The 15543-nt window shown below is 41.0% G+C and overlaps 1 protein-coding gene across 3 annotated transcripts; it reads left to right on the top strand.

Moving 5' to 3' along the window:
• Positions 1-487: 487 nt before the first annotated feature.
• hnrpkl (heterogeneous nuclear ribonucleoprotein K, like) lies at positions 488-15489 on the top strand. 3 transcript variants are annotated; one of them, XM_026173488.1, is made up of 16 exons: positions 488-646; positions 1864-1972; positions 2661-2758; positions 2841-2897; positions 4024-4067; positions 5360-5432; positions 7337-7450; positions 7983-8111; positions 8231-8535; positions 9139-9192; positions 9372-9408; positions 11376-11391; positions 12704-12736; positions 12870-12937; positions 13025-13194; positions 13875-15489. In XM_026173488.1, exons 2-16 carry the CDS (start codon positions 1912-1914, stop codon positions 13903-13905), a joined length of 1290 nt encoding a protein of 429 aa, XP_026029273.1. In that variant the 5' UTR covers positions 488-646; positions 1864-1911; the 3' UTR covers positions 13906-15489. The 3 variants fall into 3 exon arrangements, with proteins under 3 accessions (XP_026029273.1, XP_026029274.1, XP_026029272.1); XM_026173487.1 differs by having other exon boundaries at positions 489-646; positions 1861-1972; XM_026173489.1 differs by lacking the exon at positions 12704-12736 and having other exon boundaries at positions 1861-1972.
• Positions 15490-15543: the final 54 nt, after the last annotated feature.

Raw genomic sequence — 15543 nt, 5'->3', positions numbered from 1 at the left:
CTTCCACCAGAAAATGCTAACAAATATTTTCACAGTCCATAATACTCCCTCTCACTTATGTTTCTTTGCCAGCATTGTGACGTGTAATTACATCTTCTAAATTCAGGGTGTAATTTAACAAGCAGCATAAATGTAGATACAGCAGAGCAAAGGAAATGCGAAACAAATGTTTTTAAGGAGTGGTTAGTAACATGATGTTTTCAAATTTCTTTTTTTTCTTTTTTGAATTAACCACACGACCTATGCTGTTTGTCCGATCTTTTTAAAGAATGGTTAAGCTACTCACACTGTTTAAAATAAATATGTAAATGTTTAATCGCACTAAATTTCCACCTTTCCAATCTTATTTCTTATTGACGTTCATATGAAGCAAGTTTAATTAGCCAGGCAGTCTGAATTCAGGACCAGAAATTCCCAAAATATTTAGAGGAGGGTGTCTGATACATTGTCCCATTACGGGTACAAAGTTTCCTTTCGGCGGATCTAACGTGCCTTAGCCCCGCCCGCCGGTGTTGACTTGGAGCCACCGGGAGAGGGTCGACGAATCGAGCTCATCCACAGCGTGTGTTTCCGTGCTGAAAACGTTTCAAGGCGAGGCGACCGCTGAACGCTGAGGACCGCAGTGAACGTAGTTTTTTAGCCCCAGGTTTGTTTTTCTGTTTGTTGTACATTTCATAGCTCGGTTTGTAACGTGGCGTCATTCGATCTGTTCGCAAGCTGTCGGCGATTAAACAAGACTTGACGGCTGACATTAGCAGGATAGCCGCGTAGCTCTGCTGTTATTTGCGGTTTTGTACAGTCACAACGTGGACAGTGGAGCTGATAGGCACGCCTCGTAAAACACACCAACTGGCTAGCTTTGCAGCGCTGTTAGCTTGGGAGCGCAATGTCAGTACCGTTAACAGATAGCTAACTTATTCGCAGGCATCAGGTGATAAACACATTTTCTTTCGGGAGCAGTTTCTCTAATGTCCAGTCACCTCGGGTTGCTGTTTTGAATTTCATTTTTGATGAAAACCAAGGGGAGAAAAAAGACTCGATATTAGCCATTTGTTGGACCTTTCTCAAACGGCTAATGTGCTCTGGATGACATTAGCGCACATACGTGTTTGTGTTTTCTGGACTCTCCTCTTTAACCGTTAGGTGTCTGTGGCGGCTCTTGGTGGTTAAAACGGGTGCTGTTAATTCCTGATCTATGTGGGCGTTGACTGGCACTCCTTTTAAGTTTAGCAAGGCCTGCAGAGGTCCAGACAGCATGTACAGTACTTGGCTAGCAACAGTAGGCAGCGCATTTAGGTGGGCTGCGTTTGTACAGTACAGTGCATGCAGGCCAGCAACACTCAGGAGCTACCACACTTTCACATGTCCAATCCTAGATTATTATCTCTGTGATGAAGTACTGCGGGATGGTGCCTGAGCAAATACATACATGCTTATGAATTTCGTGTGCTGCACGTAGCTTAGTCACGTGTTGTTGCAGACAACTATCAAGAATAAATTCCCCAAATTCTTTGGTGGCAGCATCTGTTTTGTGAGGATTTTCTGCTTCATCTCATCTTTTGATTGTGGTGGTATAATTCCACAGCTCAGTTTATAGGCACACTGGGCTGTGGGAACATTCAGTGGTCACTTTATATTGCAGGCAGTTAATCAGTCATATCTGCAATTGGCTAATTCACGTACTTAGAAAAATACATGCTATAGTTGTAGTGGCTGACTGATACTTTTTAAGTAATGACTGTGATAGGTCAATGTCTGCTGATAATATTGGCCAACTCCTTCAGATTATTTGATCAGGTGTGTCCCTGCATGTACTGTATGCCGTTTGACTGATTGTATCATTTGATCCCCTCCGTTTAGCAGATCCAGGGAGAGGAACCTGTTTGTTTTTCCCGCTGCAGGTGAAAGACAATGGAGGTGAAAGGCAAACAGCAGGACGAAGACATCTCATTCAGCAACACTGACACTAATGGTAAGGTCCCACACAGGTTTATGTTGATGAGTTAAGCAATTCATTAGAGTAATGTAAAGATGTAAATGAGGTCCTGCTTTTAAAAATAAGCTAAGCCTGTCTGTCATGTCATCCGGCATGAAGTACAGTCTGCAGATACAAATGGTAATTAGTTTGTTTAAGGAAAGGAGAGAGGTAGGGGAAAAGAAACTGGCTTATGCTTCATAGCATGTGCACATGTCAGATGGTTGAGGGATTCGCCTGTACAGCATACTGCTGTTCTGTGGGCCCTGAGCAGGTCTGTCCCATGTTTTAATCCAGGAAGGGTACACGGTGGTGTTGGACTTCTTCCAGGATGCAGTTGGCCGCTAAATGAAACCTGTTCTTTGGGTGGAACATGGCGTAGACCTAGCTCCTGACGTGTAGTTATGTTTTTGTCACTTTTTCTAAGCTTTCAGTGGCTTTAGCCGGTAATGTTAATTTGGTTCTTTCCCCCAATTTATTTTCCCTAACGGTAAGGCAACTCAGTTCTAAATTGTTTGTGTTGTTTGGTGTTATAGAATACTATGGTAACAATGTCTTGGAAGAACAACAAGTGTGTTTTTTATGTTTATATATATATTATTACAATTACCCTGAACTACTTGTTTGAGTACTGCGTTCAGAGTTACTGCCCGTCTCCGTTTGACCAAATCACCTGTCTCTTTAGGTAAGCGCCCAGCTGAGGACATGGATGAGGAGCAGGCCTTCAAACGTTCACGCAACACAGATGAGATGGTGGAGCTGCGAGTGCTGCTTCAGAGCAAAGTAAAAAGACTCACACATCAGCTGTTGGGACTGCATTGCTGTTTTCTTCACCTTTTCATCAAAATTTTTTTTTTCTTCACAGAATGCCGGTGCTGTTATTGGAAAGGGTGGCAAGAACATAAAAGCCCTGCGCACAGATGTGAGTACACAGATAAAAATCTGCAAATATGTCTGCAATTGAGGGGACAGTTTTGCCAGCTAATGCCTGCCCCCTCTTTTGCAGAACCTCTCTTTTCTTTTAAATTTATATCTGCCTTGTTGACTGCCACTGGCCTGCTCACCAACGCCTTGGGCCGATGTTTAGCTATTGTGTCCCATCACTTGTGCTGTCCTTATATCTGGGATTCAGTCTAACGAAGTTCTATGATTACATTTGTGCTCTTTAAACATGAAGATGATGAAGAATTGAAGGTTTTCTTGACACAAGAGGAGAAATAATTTATTTAAAGAAAACCCAAAGTGTCAAAACAAATTACCAAATGATTTCTGCATTCCTGCAGAATTGGATTTTTTGGCGGCATGCTTTTACTATTGTATCTAGAATTGACATGCACTGTTACTATGATGAAACCAACTTGGCTCGTGTGGACAGACCAGGAAGGTCCTGTTAGACAGCTGTGTTTTGGGATTTTTTTTGTTAGGTTTTTTTGGATACCCCCCCCCCCCCCCTTTTTTTTTTTTTTTTTTTCTCCCCCCCCCAGTCCTGTGTTTGTGAGTTTCAACCTAATTACATTTCCCCAAACTGTTGAAGCTATGTTTGACCTTGAAGTGACAACAGGTGCCTGAAAGCCTTGACTGGAAAGCCTTTTCAGGGACATAAATCTGTCTAGTGCTCCAAACTGCTTATTAAACATATCTTTGTCCAGGTCACACTTCCTGTTCTTCTTCACTCACCACAGTTTCACTTTTGGGACAACGTGTAGCGTGTATTCAATTAAAAATGTATTCCTTCTCCCCCTCTTCCCTTCTCCTTTTTTTTTTATTTTTTTGTCTTTACTTTTGGCCACCTTCCTCCGTTGCCCATGTACTGGATCGACATGCCCCTCCTGCGTTGCCCACCTTGACGTTGGCCCAACCTCCGCCCGCCCCCGAACGCCCGCCCGCCCACCTGACACTCCCGGTTGGCCCTGCCCATAAACTGTGCCCCTCCTTAATCGGGCACCTAACTTGACATCTTGTGATTGAATGCCCCTGCCCAATGCCAACCTCCTCCACCACAACCACCACCACAACCACCACCACCACCACCTCCTCGGCCCATGCAGTACAATGCCAGTGTATCAGTCCCAGACAGCAGTGGCCCAGAGCGGTATGTCCCACCAGTTATTGCCTCACTGCCTGATTAGAACAGTGAATCACATGTCTTTGATAATCTGCCTTCTGTTTGACTTTTAACATTTTGATATACATGACAGTATACCCCCCCCCCCCCCCCCCCCCTCCACTTGTAAGAGACGTGTTTGTTCCTTTTTTTCTCCTTTTTTTCCTGTCCATTTTCAGCCTCTCCATTGAGTTGGACCTTTTGTTATTACAGTTTATTGTCCATGCAGAGAATCACTGACAGCCCACTACCAAGTAGTTGGTGTTTTACATAATTAGCAACGCAGCGGTCAGATGCTGTTTATTTATATGTATTTTTTTTTTTTAATTTCCTTTCTGTGATGTTTAATTTTACCATAAATCTTGTGGAAAGCAGACATCTTTATCTCACTCTGTCCTCCTCCTCTGTGGCTCACCTGGCCCTCTCGCTTCCCACCCCCACTCTCAGCATCACTGTCCATGAGAGAGCGCACTGGCTCTTGTCCGGAGGCTCCGTCTTCGTGTCTGTCACTCATTATTGTTGTTTCTTTTTATTTCATGGTGCTGCATCCCCTTGTGTTAAATTCCTCTCAGGCCACATCAGATCAGCGCTGCCTGCCCAAACCTTTCATAACCCTCCCACCCCCGTTCCTGTTCTGTGCCACAGAGTAGTTGGCAACCACTCACATTTCTTTTCCCAGTCTAAACCCCTCTGCTCTGTTGCTGTTCTCTACTACCCACCTCGTCCTCTCCTCACCTCAGCCCCAAGCCCCTCTCCTCCCCACCTGTTCCCCACCCTCTTTCCCAACTCCTGGTCACAAAGAGAAGGTGTGCTGGTGGCGCAGTTGTCAATACAAGATAATGTGTTAAGTTATTACCTTCCTTTTCCCCAACTTGGTGGTGGGATGGTTATAGAAGATCTCTCTCTCTCTTTTTAAACCCCTCTTTCCCAACTCTGTGTGGCCGCAATCACATTAATTTGAGCCGCTCTGAAACCGCCCATCCTCCCCAAGCTTGTCTTTAAAAATAATATTATAATCAGTGCATGTCAGCTGCTTATTTAGTCAGTGTAGTGTTGGGGAAAAGTTATGAAGAATTCTTATTTTTTTTGTGTAGCATTTAGCAGTCTTATTTTTTCCTTTTTTTAGTTTTTAAACCTTTCGTAAGTGTGTTCATAAATGTTTGCTGGACTGCTTCTTCTTTATTTGTTTATTTATTTTTTATCAGGTTTTGCTTTCTGTCCTTCTCTCTTGTTCTTCTTGTAACGCCTTGCTTCCTTTTGGCTAAAATGGTTCCTGACAGGATCCTGAGTGTGAATGCCAGTATCGACACTATTGGAGAGATTCTGTTGAAAATCATACCGACTCTTGAAGAGGTAAGCTGTCATAATAATTGTGCATATAAACAAAGAGCAGAAAGGTTGATGGTATCTGTTTATGAGATATGTTTATATGTTGCAAAAAAGAAAAATCACAACTGAATCTGACTGGAAGATCTTATTTCTTTTATTCCTGACCTTTCATGCTTTAAGTTAATATAACACAGAGCTGGTACATTGTATCCAGCTGCACCCAGCATGCATTGATAAAATGCTAATAATAATAGTAAGCTACTTTTATCTGCTTCCATATTCACAAGGGGTCGCCACAGCAGGTAGTTCCTGATATATTCTGAATTTTTGCAGCCCTACACGCAGCCATATGTCCCACCAGTGATGCTGTGCAATAGCAGTAGTTATGTGCTTACACAACAAAATTTTCATTAGCTTTACTGAGACTCACTGGGTCTTTGTCATAACCACTTCCTGGTTGTCATTCCAGTCATTTGACCATGCTTAATTAGCTTATCGCTAGACTACTCACAGATATAATGGTTCTAGTTTCTTTTTTGTTGAATTATGCTTATTAATGATCTTAGTATGTGTCACTGTAGTTTTTTGTCTTTGGTAAATGCTATCGTGATTTATTGAGAGTTCTTCTTGCCCTGTCTTAAAGTCTTTATGTGAGCTGTGAGCATGTGAGCTGCTTTAAATCTTCTCTAAATATCTTTTCTAAAAGCGGTTTGTAACAGTTATTATCATACTTGTTAATACTGATGGGGAGAGAATTTACAAAACCACATTGGATTGATTCAAATGACTGTTTATGCTTAAGTAACAGATTTGAAATCGGTTTGAAATGAAACAATCACGATGCAGTTGAAGTGCACGCTTATATTTCTTTATAAATTAAGCAGGTTAAAAAGACTGGAGGTGATCGCATTTGAAAGCTTTGTGAGCCTAAAGCAGACGGTCAAAGGAGAAGTTAATATAAATACAGGCCATGGGTTTGCTTTGCCCAAACAAACCAAATACATCAGAAAAACGGGAAGATTAGGAGTAGACCGATTGTTTGTGTACATTCTAATGAATGTACCAAAACTGATGAAAGGCATATTCAGTTTCAGAACAATACTATATTTCTCTGAAAGTCTACAGAGCAATACTAAGATTCAGCGAAATGCAACAAAGTTGTCAAGCCAGTACGTTGCAGTACAAGTGGACAATGACCCAAAACTTAATGTATGAGCACTCTGAACAGTTTGAAGATCAGGAGGAAGAATCTGCTGCAGTGTCTAAATCGCTCACCTGATTTCACCGACTGTGATGCTGCAAAGACAAAACATCACAAAGGAGGCATCGTTCTAGCCAGTCGTTGCTTTCAAATAATTTTTGACAATAAAAAACCTCATTTTATTTGGGATTATAAAATTCCATGCATAGAAGTGGTTGCTATTGCTTAACAGATAATAAACCCCTTAAAATAATTTTCTTTGACTCCTTAAGTTATTTTTGTTGGAGGCTTTAAAAAAGCTGAAAGGCTCCACTGCAACTGTATGTGCCATTTCAGACTGATGTGGTAGCATAGAGGGACAAAAATGATGAAAATTAAGTTACTGTCCAAATATATGAATGTACACTGCACTGATGTGAATTTTGAAATGCATTAAACATATTAATCATTGCTTTGTTCAATAATGCTCCACAATGAAATAGAAATTTAGCATCACATTTTCTAATCTTGAAATGACTTGCCAAATGCCAGATTGTGACCCATGCAGATGTGTGCATGGGTCATTTAAGGCTTGGAGTCCACTGCATGTTTAGCGGTTATAAGCAGGTTTAGCAGTTTTTTGCCACATTGGCAGCATATAAGTTACTGCCCAAAGACTTTAGTAATAAACTATAGGCAGATATTCTGACCCTGCTGACATTGTTGATCTTGTGCCGTGTTTCTTTAGTACCAACATTACAGCGGGATTGATTTTGACTGTGAGCTTCGGCTGCTGATCCATCAGAGCTTGGCAGGGGGCATCATCGGAGTGAAAGGTGCCAAGATAAAGGAGCTAAGAGAGGTAAGAGAGTCCAGATTAGCAGGATCCTCACGATGCTCTGCCCCAAAAGCTGGACTGTAGAATAATTATTAAGGTTGTAATTGTTAATGCATATTGTATCTGAAATATATTAGGATTTATTAGGACTTATTTGTGCCACCTTATTGTTGTATCTGTATTTCCCAAACGTTTTATAACTTGTTTATACTTTGAGTATTACAGATATAACTTATTTACAGCTGTAATCAGATAATGTGGTATATGTGATCAAAATTTGGCTCGTAAGAATAATTAAAAAAAACTAATTATACCTCAATTAAATTCACCTGATCTGCCCATCGAGATCATCATCTTCCATATGTCCGGACAGCTGTCAGTGTACACGTTTTGATTGAGATGGGCAATTATCCGAGCCATTGTTAGCTACGCAGCTCATATGTGTATTTATGACACTAGCAAAACTGGTCTTTAGACCAGCTTTAATGGCAAATTGGTCACAGATGAAATTGATAGACTGGAAAGAAGACTAACACTTTTTGTTCTTGTGCATCAGAACACCCAGACCACCATCAAGTTGTTCCAGGAGTGCTGTCCACACTCGACAGACAGAGTCGTCTTAGTTGGAGGAAAGCCAGAGCGCGTCGTTGAATGTATAAAAGTTATATTGGAGCTGGTGTCAGAGGTGCGATTACATCATTGAGATCTGTTAAAGGGGTTAACATGCTTTATAATTATGCGGTTCATGTCTCACAGTAAGAATAATAAATTATCTATTTAATTTTCTTTTCCTTCCCCTTGCAGGCACCGATCAAAGGTCGCGCCCAGCCTTATGACCCTAACTTCTATGATGAGACGTACGACTACGGTGGCTTTACTATGTTATTTGAAGAGAGGGGCAGACGACCCATCGGTGGCTTCCCCATTCGTGTTCGTGGCGGTTTTGAGCGCATGCCTCCCGTTCGTGGCAGCAGGCCCATGCCTCCCTCCAGAAGGGATTATGATGACATGAGTCCCAGACGAGGGCCTCCGCCACCACTGAGCAGAGGACGAGGGGGAAGTCGTGCTCGTAATCTGCCTCTGCCCCCGCCACCACCACCAAGAGGAGGGTAAGGGCAGTGCTTTCACATCTGAACTGTTTTTGTACTTACTATATAAAAGATGGCCATAGATAATGCCCATTACCCATTGGTGTTTTAACTCCCATTTTAAAGCCCCTGGTCGGCCGTTGCCATATGGTTAGCATAACCAAGCCAAACGTGAATGTATTTGGACTAGAGGGAGGAGTGCTAAATTGGCAACTAGGGCTATTGTTGATAGGTTGCATCCATCCATCTGGGTGCACATACATAAAACTTAAATACTATAAAAACGGGAGCACTCACTTCTTGCACACCAGCCCATATTATGTCAGTGCTGCAAATGGCTCCAACACCACAAATGCAGCCAAAGTTCAGTCCAAATTCAAATCAGCAGAGGTGATGAGCCTAGTCAGCATTCACCCACCCTAAGTGTTATTAAAATGAAGGTGAAAATTAGCTATAGGCATTTTTTTCCTACTCTTTGTAAAACGATCTTATTTCTCCAATAAAGTTTGGATCTAAAAAGCACTATTAGATTCCTGTTAATTTATAGGTATTATGTGTATGTTTGTGTATAGGCATATATAGTGTTTCACCAACTTCTTTTTCCTTGTCTGTTATTATCCACAGAGGTGACAGGTTTTCACATGGCAGCTATCATGGTAGCATGGATGACAGACCAAGGTGAGTAGGATTGTCAATACAAAATAATTTGTCTTAAGAGCAGAAGACACTGAAAGTTCGTCAGGAGGTGAAGCCATAGTTCAGACCTGATCAGAGGTCATCAGTGGAGTCTGCTTGCCCTGTCACACGTGTCCCCTATGTTGGAGGAACTGTGTTAACATTTACCTTTTTGTCTGTAGTGACAGAAGAGGCAGAGGAGACCGTTATGACAGCATGGTGAGTGTGTTTACTAGTGCTTCTGTAATGCTAATCCGTATGTGTCGCTTCCTGCTTCTGTGTAGTTTGTGTTTGTGAATCCTGCTTTAGATCATATGATTGGAATTTCTTTTTCTCACTTTCGTACAAGCGCAGTGGCTTCAACACCAAGCTGCTTTTTTTTTTTCTTCTCCCCCCACTATGTATGCACACTGATGTAGGCCTGTTGTTGCCAGGCAACTGTTGTCTCCGTGGTTACCACAGAGCAGCTGAGTACGTAGTCCGGAGATCCACCAGGCTAGCAAATGAGCAGAAGCCAAAGCGAGTCCTAAACTGTTTCCCTGTAGGTTTAAAGCTGCAAAAAAATGTTTTAATAGTAATACAGAAGCATTAATTTCATCACATAGGCATCAAGAGATGTCAGTTAATCCTTTAAAGTGAGTTTAAAGTGTCTAAGAAAAGAGCAAAAACTGACGTTTATCATGTAAAGTATAATATTATTTCTTTTTCTTTGTGAAACAAGAATTTCAGGAGTGAAAGCATCAACTGATTATTTTTAGCATTAACGCTTGTCACCGCTCTACTCATCTGAGTTAACAAGTAAACATCGTCACATATAAATTAAATGCAATCGGTGTAATAGATGTGGGACTTGCAGCCAATTTGCTACTTGACAGATCTTACCCATGGCTAAGCTTTTAAGGTGCACTTTAATACAAAGAAAGAGGTTTACAGTAAAAGAGCTACAGACAAATGCTGGAAAAAGTAATCAAAACTACAGTGACAGCTTCCAGTTGACATTGAAGTGTTCAGATGTTCAAAAGGCCTTTTTTTTTTTTTTAGGCCTGTATGCAAGCAGATAGTTTGTGTACTTGACAGCCATATTACTGTAAAATAGGCTTTACTGGAACTTACTGGAGAGGCAGCTGGTTATCCCTCACAGTGCATCACCGTATATGAACTATATTTATATCTTCCTTTAAAAGGATGGGTACACCTAATTTTGAATGTTAACGGTAATGCTCATTTCTTTTGAAGTAGTAAATGGAGGATGAAATAATTATTGCCCCGACTATATATTCACATGTGTTCCCACCTTAAATTGAATTGGTGTCCTTGTTTCTGAGCCATTTAAGTGGTTTATTTAAAATAAAGAAATAAATACAGAAAAGGCCTAAATTGTCTACAGGGAAGTTGTAGCGTGATCAGCAATGCATCGTTTGTGTTTAGCAGCACAAGTCACTGACAACTTCCAGCCGAGTCACTGCACAAACCAGCAGAACAGAATCCTGGAAAGTGTAAATGTGTTTTGGGGCACGTATGGAGTCTACGAGGACTCGTACAGGCTGATTAAAATAGAAGCATATCTGTTCTATCAGACATGTGTGAGCTGAGCAGCTGAAAAGCCGCCTGTGTAAGAGGCAGCGTAGTCAAAATTGGGTTTTTCTTGAACTTCCCCACAAAAGCTGCAGCTGTTCTTGGCAGTATTGTGAACTCAAACTGATGATGCTTTTATGTGCTTCAAATATATGAACGACTGAAAGTCTCTGTGGTGATCTAGGAAGGTAAAGCTGAGTACTTTACTAACGAGTACTTTAAAGGTCTTCAACATGTGCCTTTCTGTTGGTCAACTTTATTCAAATGAATAATTTCAGAAAGGCAAATCATCACATGAAGAGGCCCAGAGTTATTTCACCCTCGGATCAAATTTCTAGCCAACAACATGGTGTTCTTATAAAGTTCAGTGTGATTTTTTTAAAGCTTTGAAATGGATGCGCTTAATACTGTGGGATGAGTACTCCCCTTCACCTTGGTGAACATCAGATTGTTCTTAGTCTGCATGAGTGTACACGAGTTGTTTGTAGTTTAATGTAGAATGGATAGTGAGCATTTAGTTTACTCCAGGTTCTGAGAGCTTCGTCTTTACTGTGACATTCAAACTTATATTATATATATTTTTTCCCCCATCAATTGATCCTGAAATGCAGAGTGGAGGTGGATATGGTGAGTGTTCTTCTTTATTAATCTCCTGGAAAAATTCAAGTTCAGCAAAGGAAAATCAGGGCTTCTTGGACTTTATTCTCATAATTTCATCTTTTATTTTTGAGAGGTTTTATAGGAACACCACAATGCTGCAAGGCATGGGGCAACTCCACCGATCAGGCATAACATTATGACCACCCGCCTAGTATTGTGTCGGTCCACCCTTTGCTGTCAAAACATCTCTGACCCGTCAAGGCATGGACTCAACTAAACCCATGTGCTGTGGTATCTGGCACCAATTGTCAGCAAAAGATCCTGTAGGTCCTGTAAGTTGTGGGGTGGGGCCTCCATGGATCAGGCCTGTTTGTCCAACACATCCCACAGATGCTCACATGGATTGAGAAGTGGGTCATTTGGAGGAAACAATGCTGAGGTAGGTGGCACGTGTCAAAGTAACATTGGTTAGACCAGGTCACCTTTTTCTATTGCTCCGTTCACCCTGACTGGTCTGTGGCTATGCAGCCCCTTAAGCAACAAACTGCAATGCACTGTGTATTCTGACACCTTTCTATCAGAACCAGCATTGACCTTGTGGTCAATTTGAGCTACAGTAGCTTGTCTGTTAAATCGCACTACACGTGTCAGCCTTCGCTCCTCACGTGCGTCAGTGAGCCTTGGCCTCCCATGACCCTGTCACTGGTTCACTGCTGTTCCTTCCTTGGACCACTTTTCGCAGATACTGACCACTACAGACTGGGAAGACCCCTCAAGAGCTGCAGTTTTGGAGACACGCTGACCCAGTTGTCTTGCATTCACAGTTTGGCACTTGTAAAACTTGCTCAAATCCTTGCACTTGTCCATGACTTTCTTCTCATCAACTTTGAGGATAAAATCGTCACTTGCTCCCTATGAGATCCCATCCACTAACAGGTGTCATGATGAAAAGATGATCAGTGTTATCTCTGTCACCCCAGTGGTCATGATGTTATGCCTGATCAGTGAGTATAGACTAGCTCACAGGTTTTCTAACACACTGCCATTATCAGTTCAGCTTTGACTTAATGTGTTTAACAGTTAAGTTCATTATTTATTGAATATACTACTGTGTAAGGAAAAGATGAAACCATGCAATGTCTACCAGTTTAAAAACAGTGAGTTTCATTTAAATCATTTATTTTTACTGATAAATGAATCCGTTGATTCAATAATTGAACTGCAGCTCAAGTCTGGAACATTCTGGCTACATTCTTTACTATCACTTTTCTCTTTTCTTTGTTCTGGGGTGCATTTTCATTTTTTTCCTTTCTTTGTTTTCTTTTTGATGTTTTCAAAGACAACAGTTCTTCCTGGGATCACTTTCAGTCTGGTGAGTTGGGATCGATCGTTACTATCCCAGCGTTTTGTTTCCTAACCTATAGGGATTGTTGCATCTTCTGGCATGCTTTAGTTAAAGATGGCTTTTCCCCTCTTCCACCTTATGTGGTTTTAACTCCTCCTAGGCGGCAGAGGCTCGTACAGTGATATCGGAGGTCCAGTCATCACAACACAAGTCACCATCCCAAAAGATGTAAGCTAAAGTGAGCAATGACAAGAAAAGAGATGCCACTCCTTCATGTATGTTTTTTTTAAACTCTCCTTTACGGTTGTTGTGCAGCTGGCAGGCTCCATCATTGGTAAAGGCGGTCAGAGGATCAAGCAGATCCGCCATGAGTCTGGGGCATCCATCAAGATTGATGAACCACTAGAGGGCTCTGAGGACCGCATCATCACCATCACAGGGACACAGGACCAGATCCAGAATGCCCAGTACTTGCTGCAGAACAGGCACGCACTCCTCTGATTTTCCCCAGGACAGTATCAACACCACACAGCAGTGAGGCCTTTCTGTGCTGACCTGTGTGCTCATGCTCACCCAAATGGAAATAATTGTATATATTTATTTTTTTTTACTTTTAATCGGTCAACTTTGACTCACAGTTTCTCCAGGAAAATCTGAAATGAAAGCTAATAAGATCACTAGATTAAGCAGTTTATTAACGGAAATTGTGCAATTCTTTTGGGTAATTGATGATGAAATAATTCTGCAGTGTAAGTTTGATGGAAACTGGCTTTGGGTGGGGGAAGCTTTAAAGACGACCTTGGATCTGGACTATTTTATACTATTTTGTAACTTTTTACAGTCTGCGTTAAGATCGTCTGGCTGATTAATGAATGATGAAAACAGTGTTTCATCTTGTGGAGCTTTTCATTTCACTGTGCTCCCTCTCACCACTAAATGGCTAAGCTGGTCTCACCAGTTGGTCGGGTCGCTTCTTGCAGACAGAATTTATTTCCAGCTTTGACCTTGCGTTACTTTTTTTTTAACTTACAAATGTGCTTCATGTGAAAAATGCTTAACAATTTTTCCACATCTGGATTTACAACTTCTTAACCCGTGCCATGTTTCTGTTAACATAAATATTTCTGATGTTTCGTCCTTACCTTTTATCTGTCTTTTATTTCAGCGTGAGGCAGTACTCAGGTCGGTTCTTCTAGGAAGAAAAGAGAAGAAGCAGAAGAGTGAAGCCATGCTGCCATACTGTTTGTTCCTGCTATTCAGAGCCTACATTCCTCTGCTTTGGGTAGACATGCCCCTTCCACACAAACACACACACACACTACACCGCCTAGCTGTGTTGCAGTTTTTATTTTGACAAATCTTAAGCTGTCAAACAGCAGTCAACAAGTTTTTCTGTGCTGGTGTGATTACTTTTAAGAGATTCTTGTGCCGTCACTGGAGTAAACCCATCTGTGTGATGACTTTCGGTGTTGTGAGAGCCAACCTCTGGCCCTTGTTTCTTTTATTTCAGTACAGCATGCAGAATGTAATAGTTTTGTTTGAATCATTATGTTTGTTTGATTTATTTTTTTTCTTTCCCTTAAAGTTTTAAGCACACTTTCCAAATGAAGATGCATGGTGTTGGAATGGTTCAAAGCCTTTTGAATAAACTTCAGTTTTTACACGACCTCCAACACCTTTTTTCTCACTGTTAAATGAAGTAATGAAGTGCTTTCTTTCTTTTTCTTTTTTGAATGATGGGGTTCAGTGAGATTGTTTGGGAAATGAATTTATTTATGTCTATTACGCTAAAGTAGAAAGCAGAGAAGAATTGAGATGCCAGCCTCATGTCTGGAGGGTCAGTATGAAGCTAGCACCACAGCCTGTTGGCTTACTCTAGCACAAAAGTGAATGCATGCAGCAGAAATTCCACCCATCAGTCCACAGATGAACATGCTGTATCTTGTTGTTGTTTATGTTGTACAGAAAGAAGCTAAAATGTACTTTTGGCCTTCCTCTCAGCACAAATAATATCTGCTTGTAACCCATTGGTGCCTATTTTAGAAACCTTTCAGTTTATAATTCTCATAAACAGTTTTTTTTATGGATCAAACAGAAGATTTGTGAAAATTGTGAACTTTTGAAGTGTTTGTACTGTGGGTGTACTTTCTAATCCGTGATGGTGCTAGCTTCATATTTTATCAGGCAGGAAATAAATAAACCTATTTCCCAAAATATCTTTTCTTTTTTTTTTTTTTAAGTCGGGATACTTGTGCCAGTGCGGTATGCATAAAGAAAGTTTTAAGATTTTTTTTTTTTTTTTTTTGTGTGTAATCGTCTTTCTTTGAAAGGCAAAAAGCTGTATAAAGTGTGTATATATTTACATAAAAAAACAGTAATTTTATGAGTGTTTAGAACGGCCCAGATTACTTAATACTTTGGGGCCAAAAAACAAGAAGAACAACAAAAAAAGACAGATTTGGTAATCTTTAGTTGTCTTTCCATTATTTCTTTTCTACCACTCACAGGGATGGACTCGCTGAAATCTTCCAACCTTAAGAGCTGATCAGTTGGATCCATTTTATTCTTGCATTTTTTTTTTCATTATTTTAATTTTTGGAGAAGGATTTTTAGAGTTCTGTGAATTGATTTCTTAAGATACTCTCCCCCCCCCCCCCCCCCCCCTCTTTTCTTTGCAGTTTGATGTCAAAGGATTTGTGAGTCCAGGAGTGGTGATTTTTCTGTGTAGTACTTGCAGGTGTTTAGTAAATAAAGTCTGTGTCACAGCCCACAAAGTGTAAGTGTGTGTCTATTTGTTTTTATTTCAGCGGAGCAATACTGCGCTGCTGTCTTTG

The sequence above is a fragment of the Astatotilapia calliptera genome, chromosome 7, assembly GCF_900246225.1.
Source record: "Astatotilapia calliptera chromosome 7, fAstCal1.2, whole genome shotgun sequence".
NCBI lineage: Eukaryota > Metazoa > Chordata > Actinopteri > Cichliformes > Cichlidae > Astatotilapia > Astatotilapia calliptera.
This window is presented reverse-complemented; position numbering and strand designations above follow the sequence as displayed.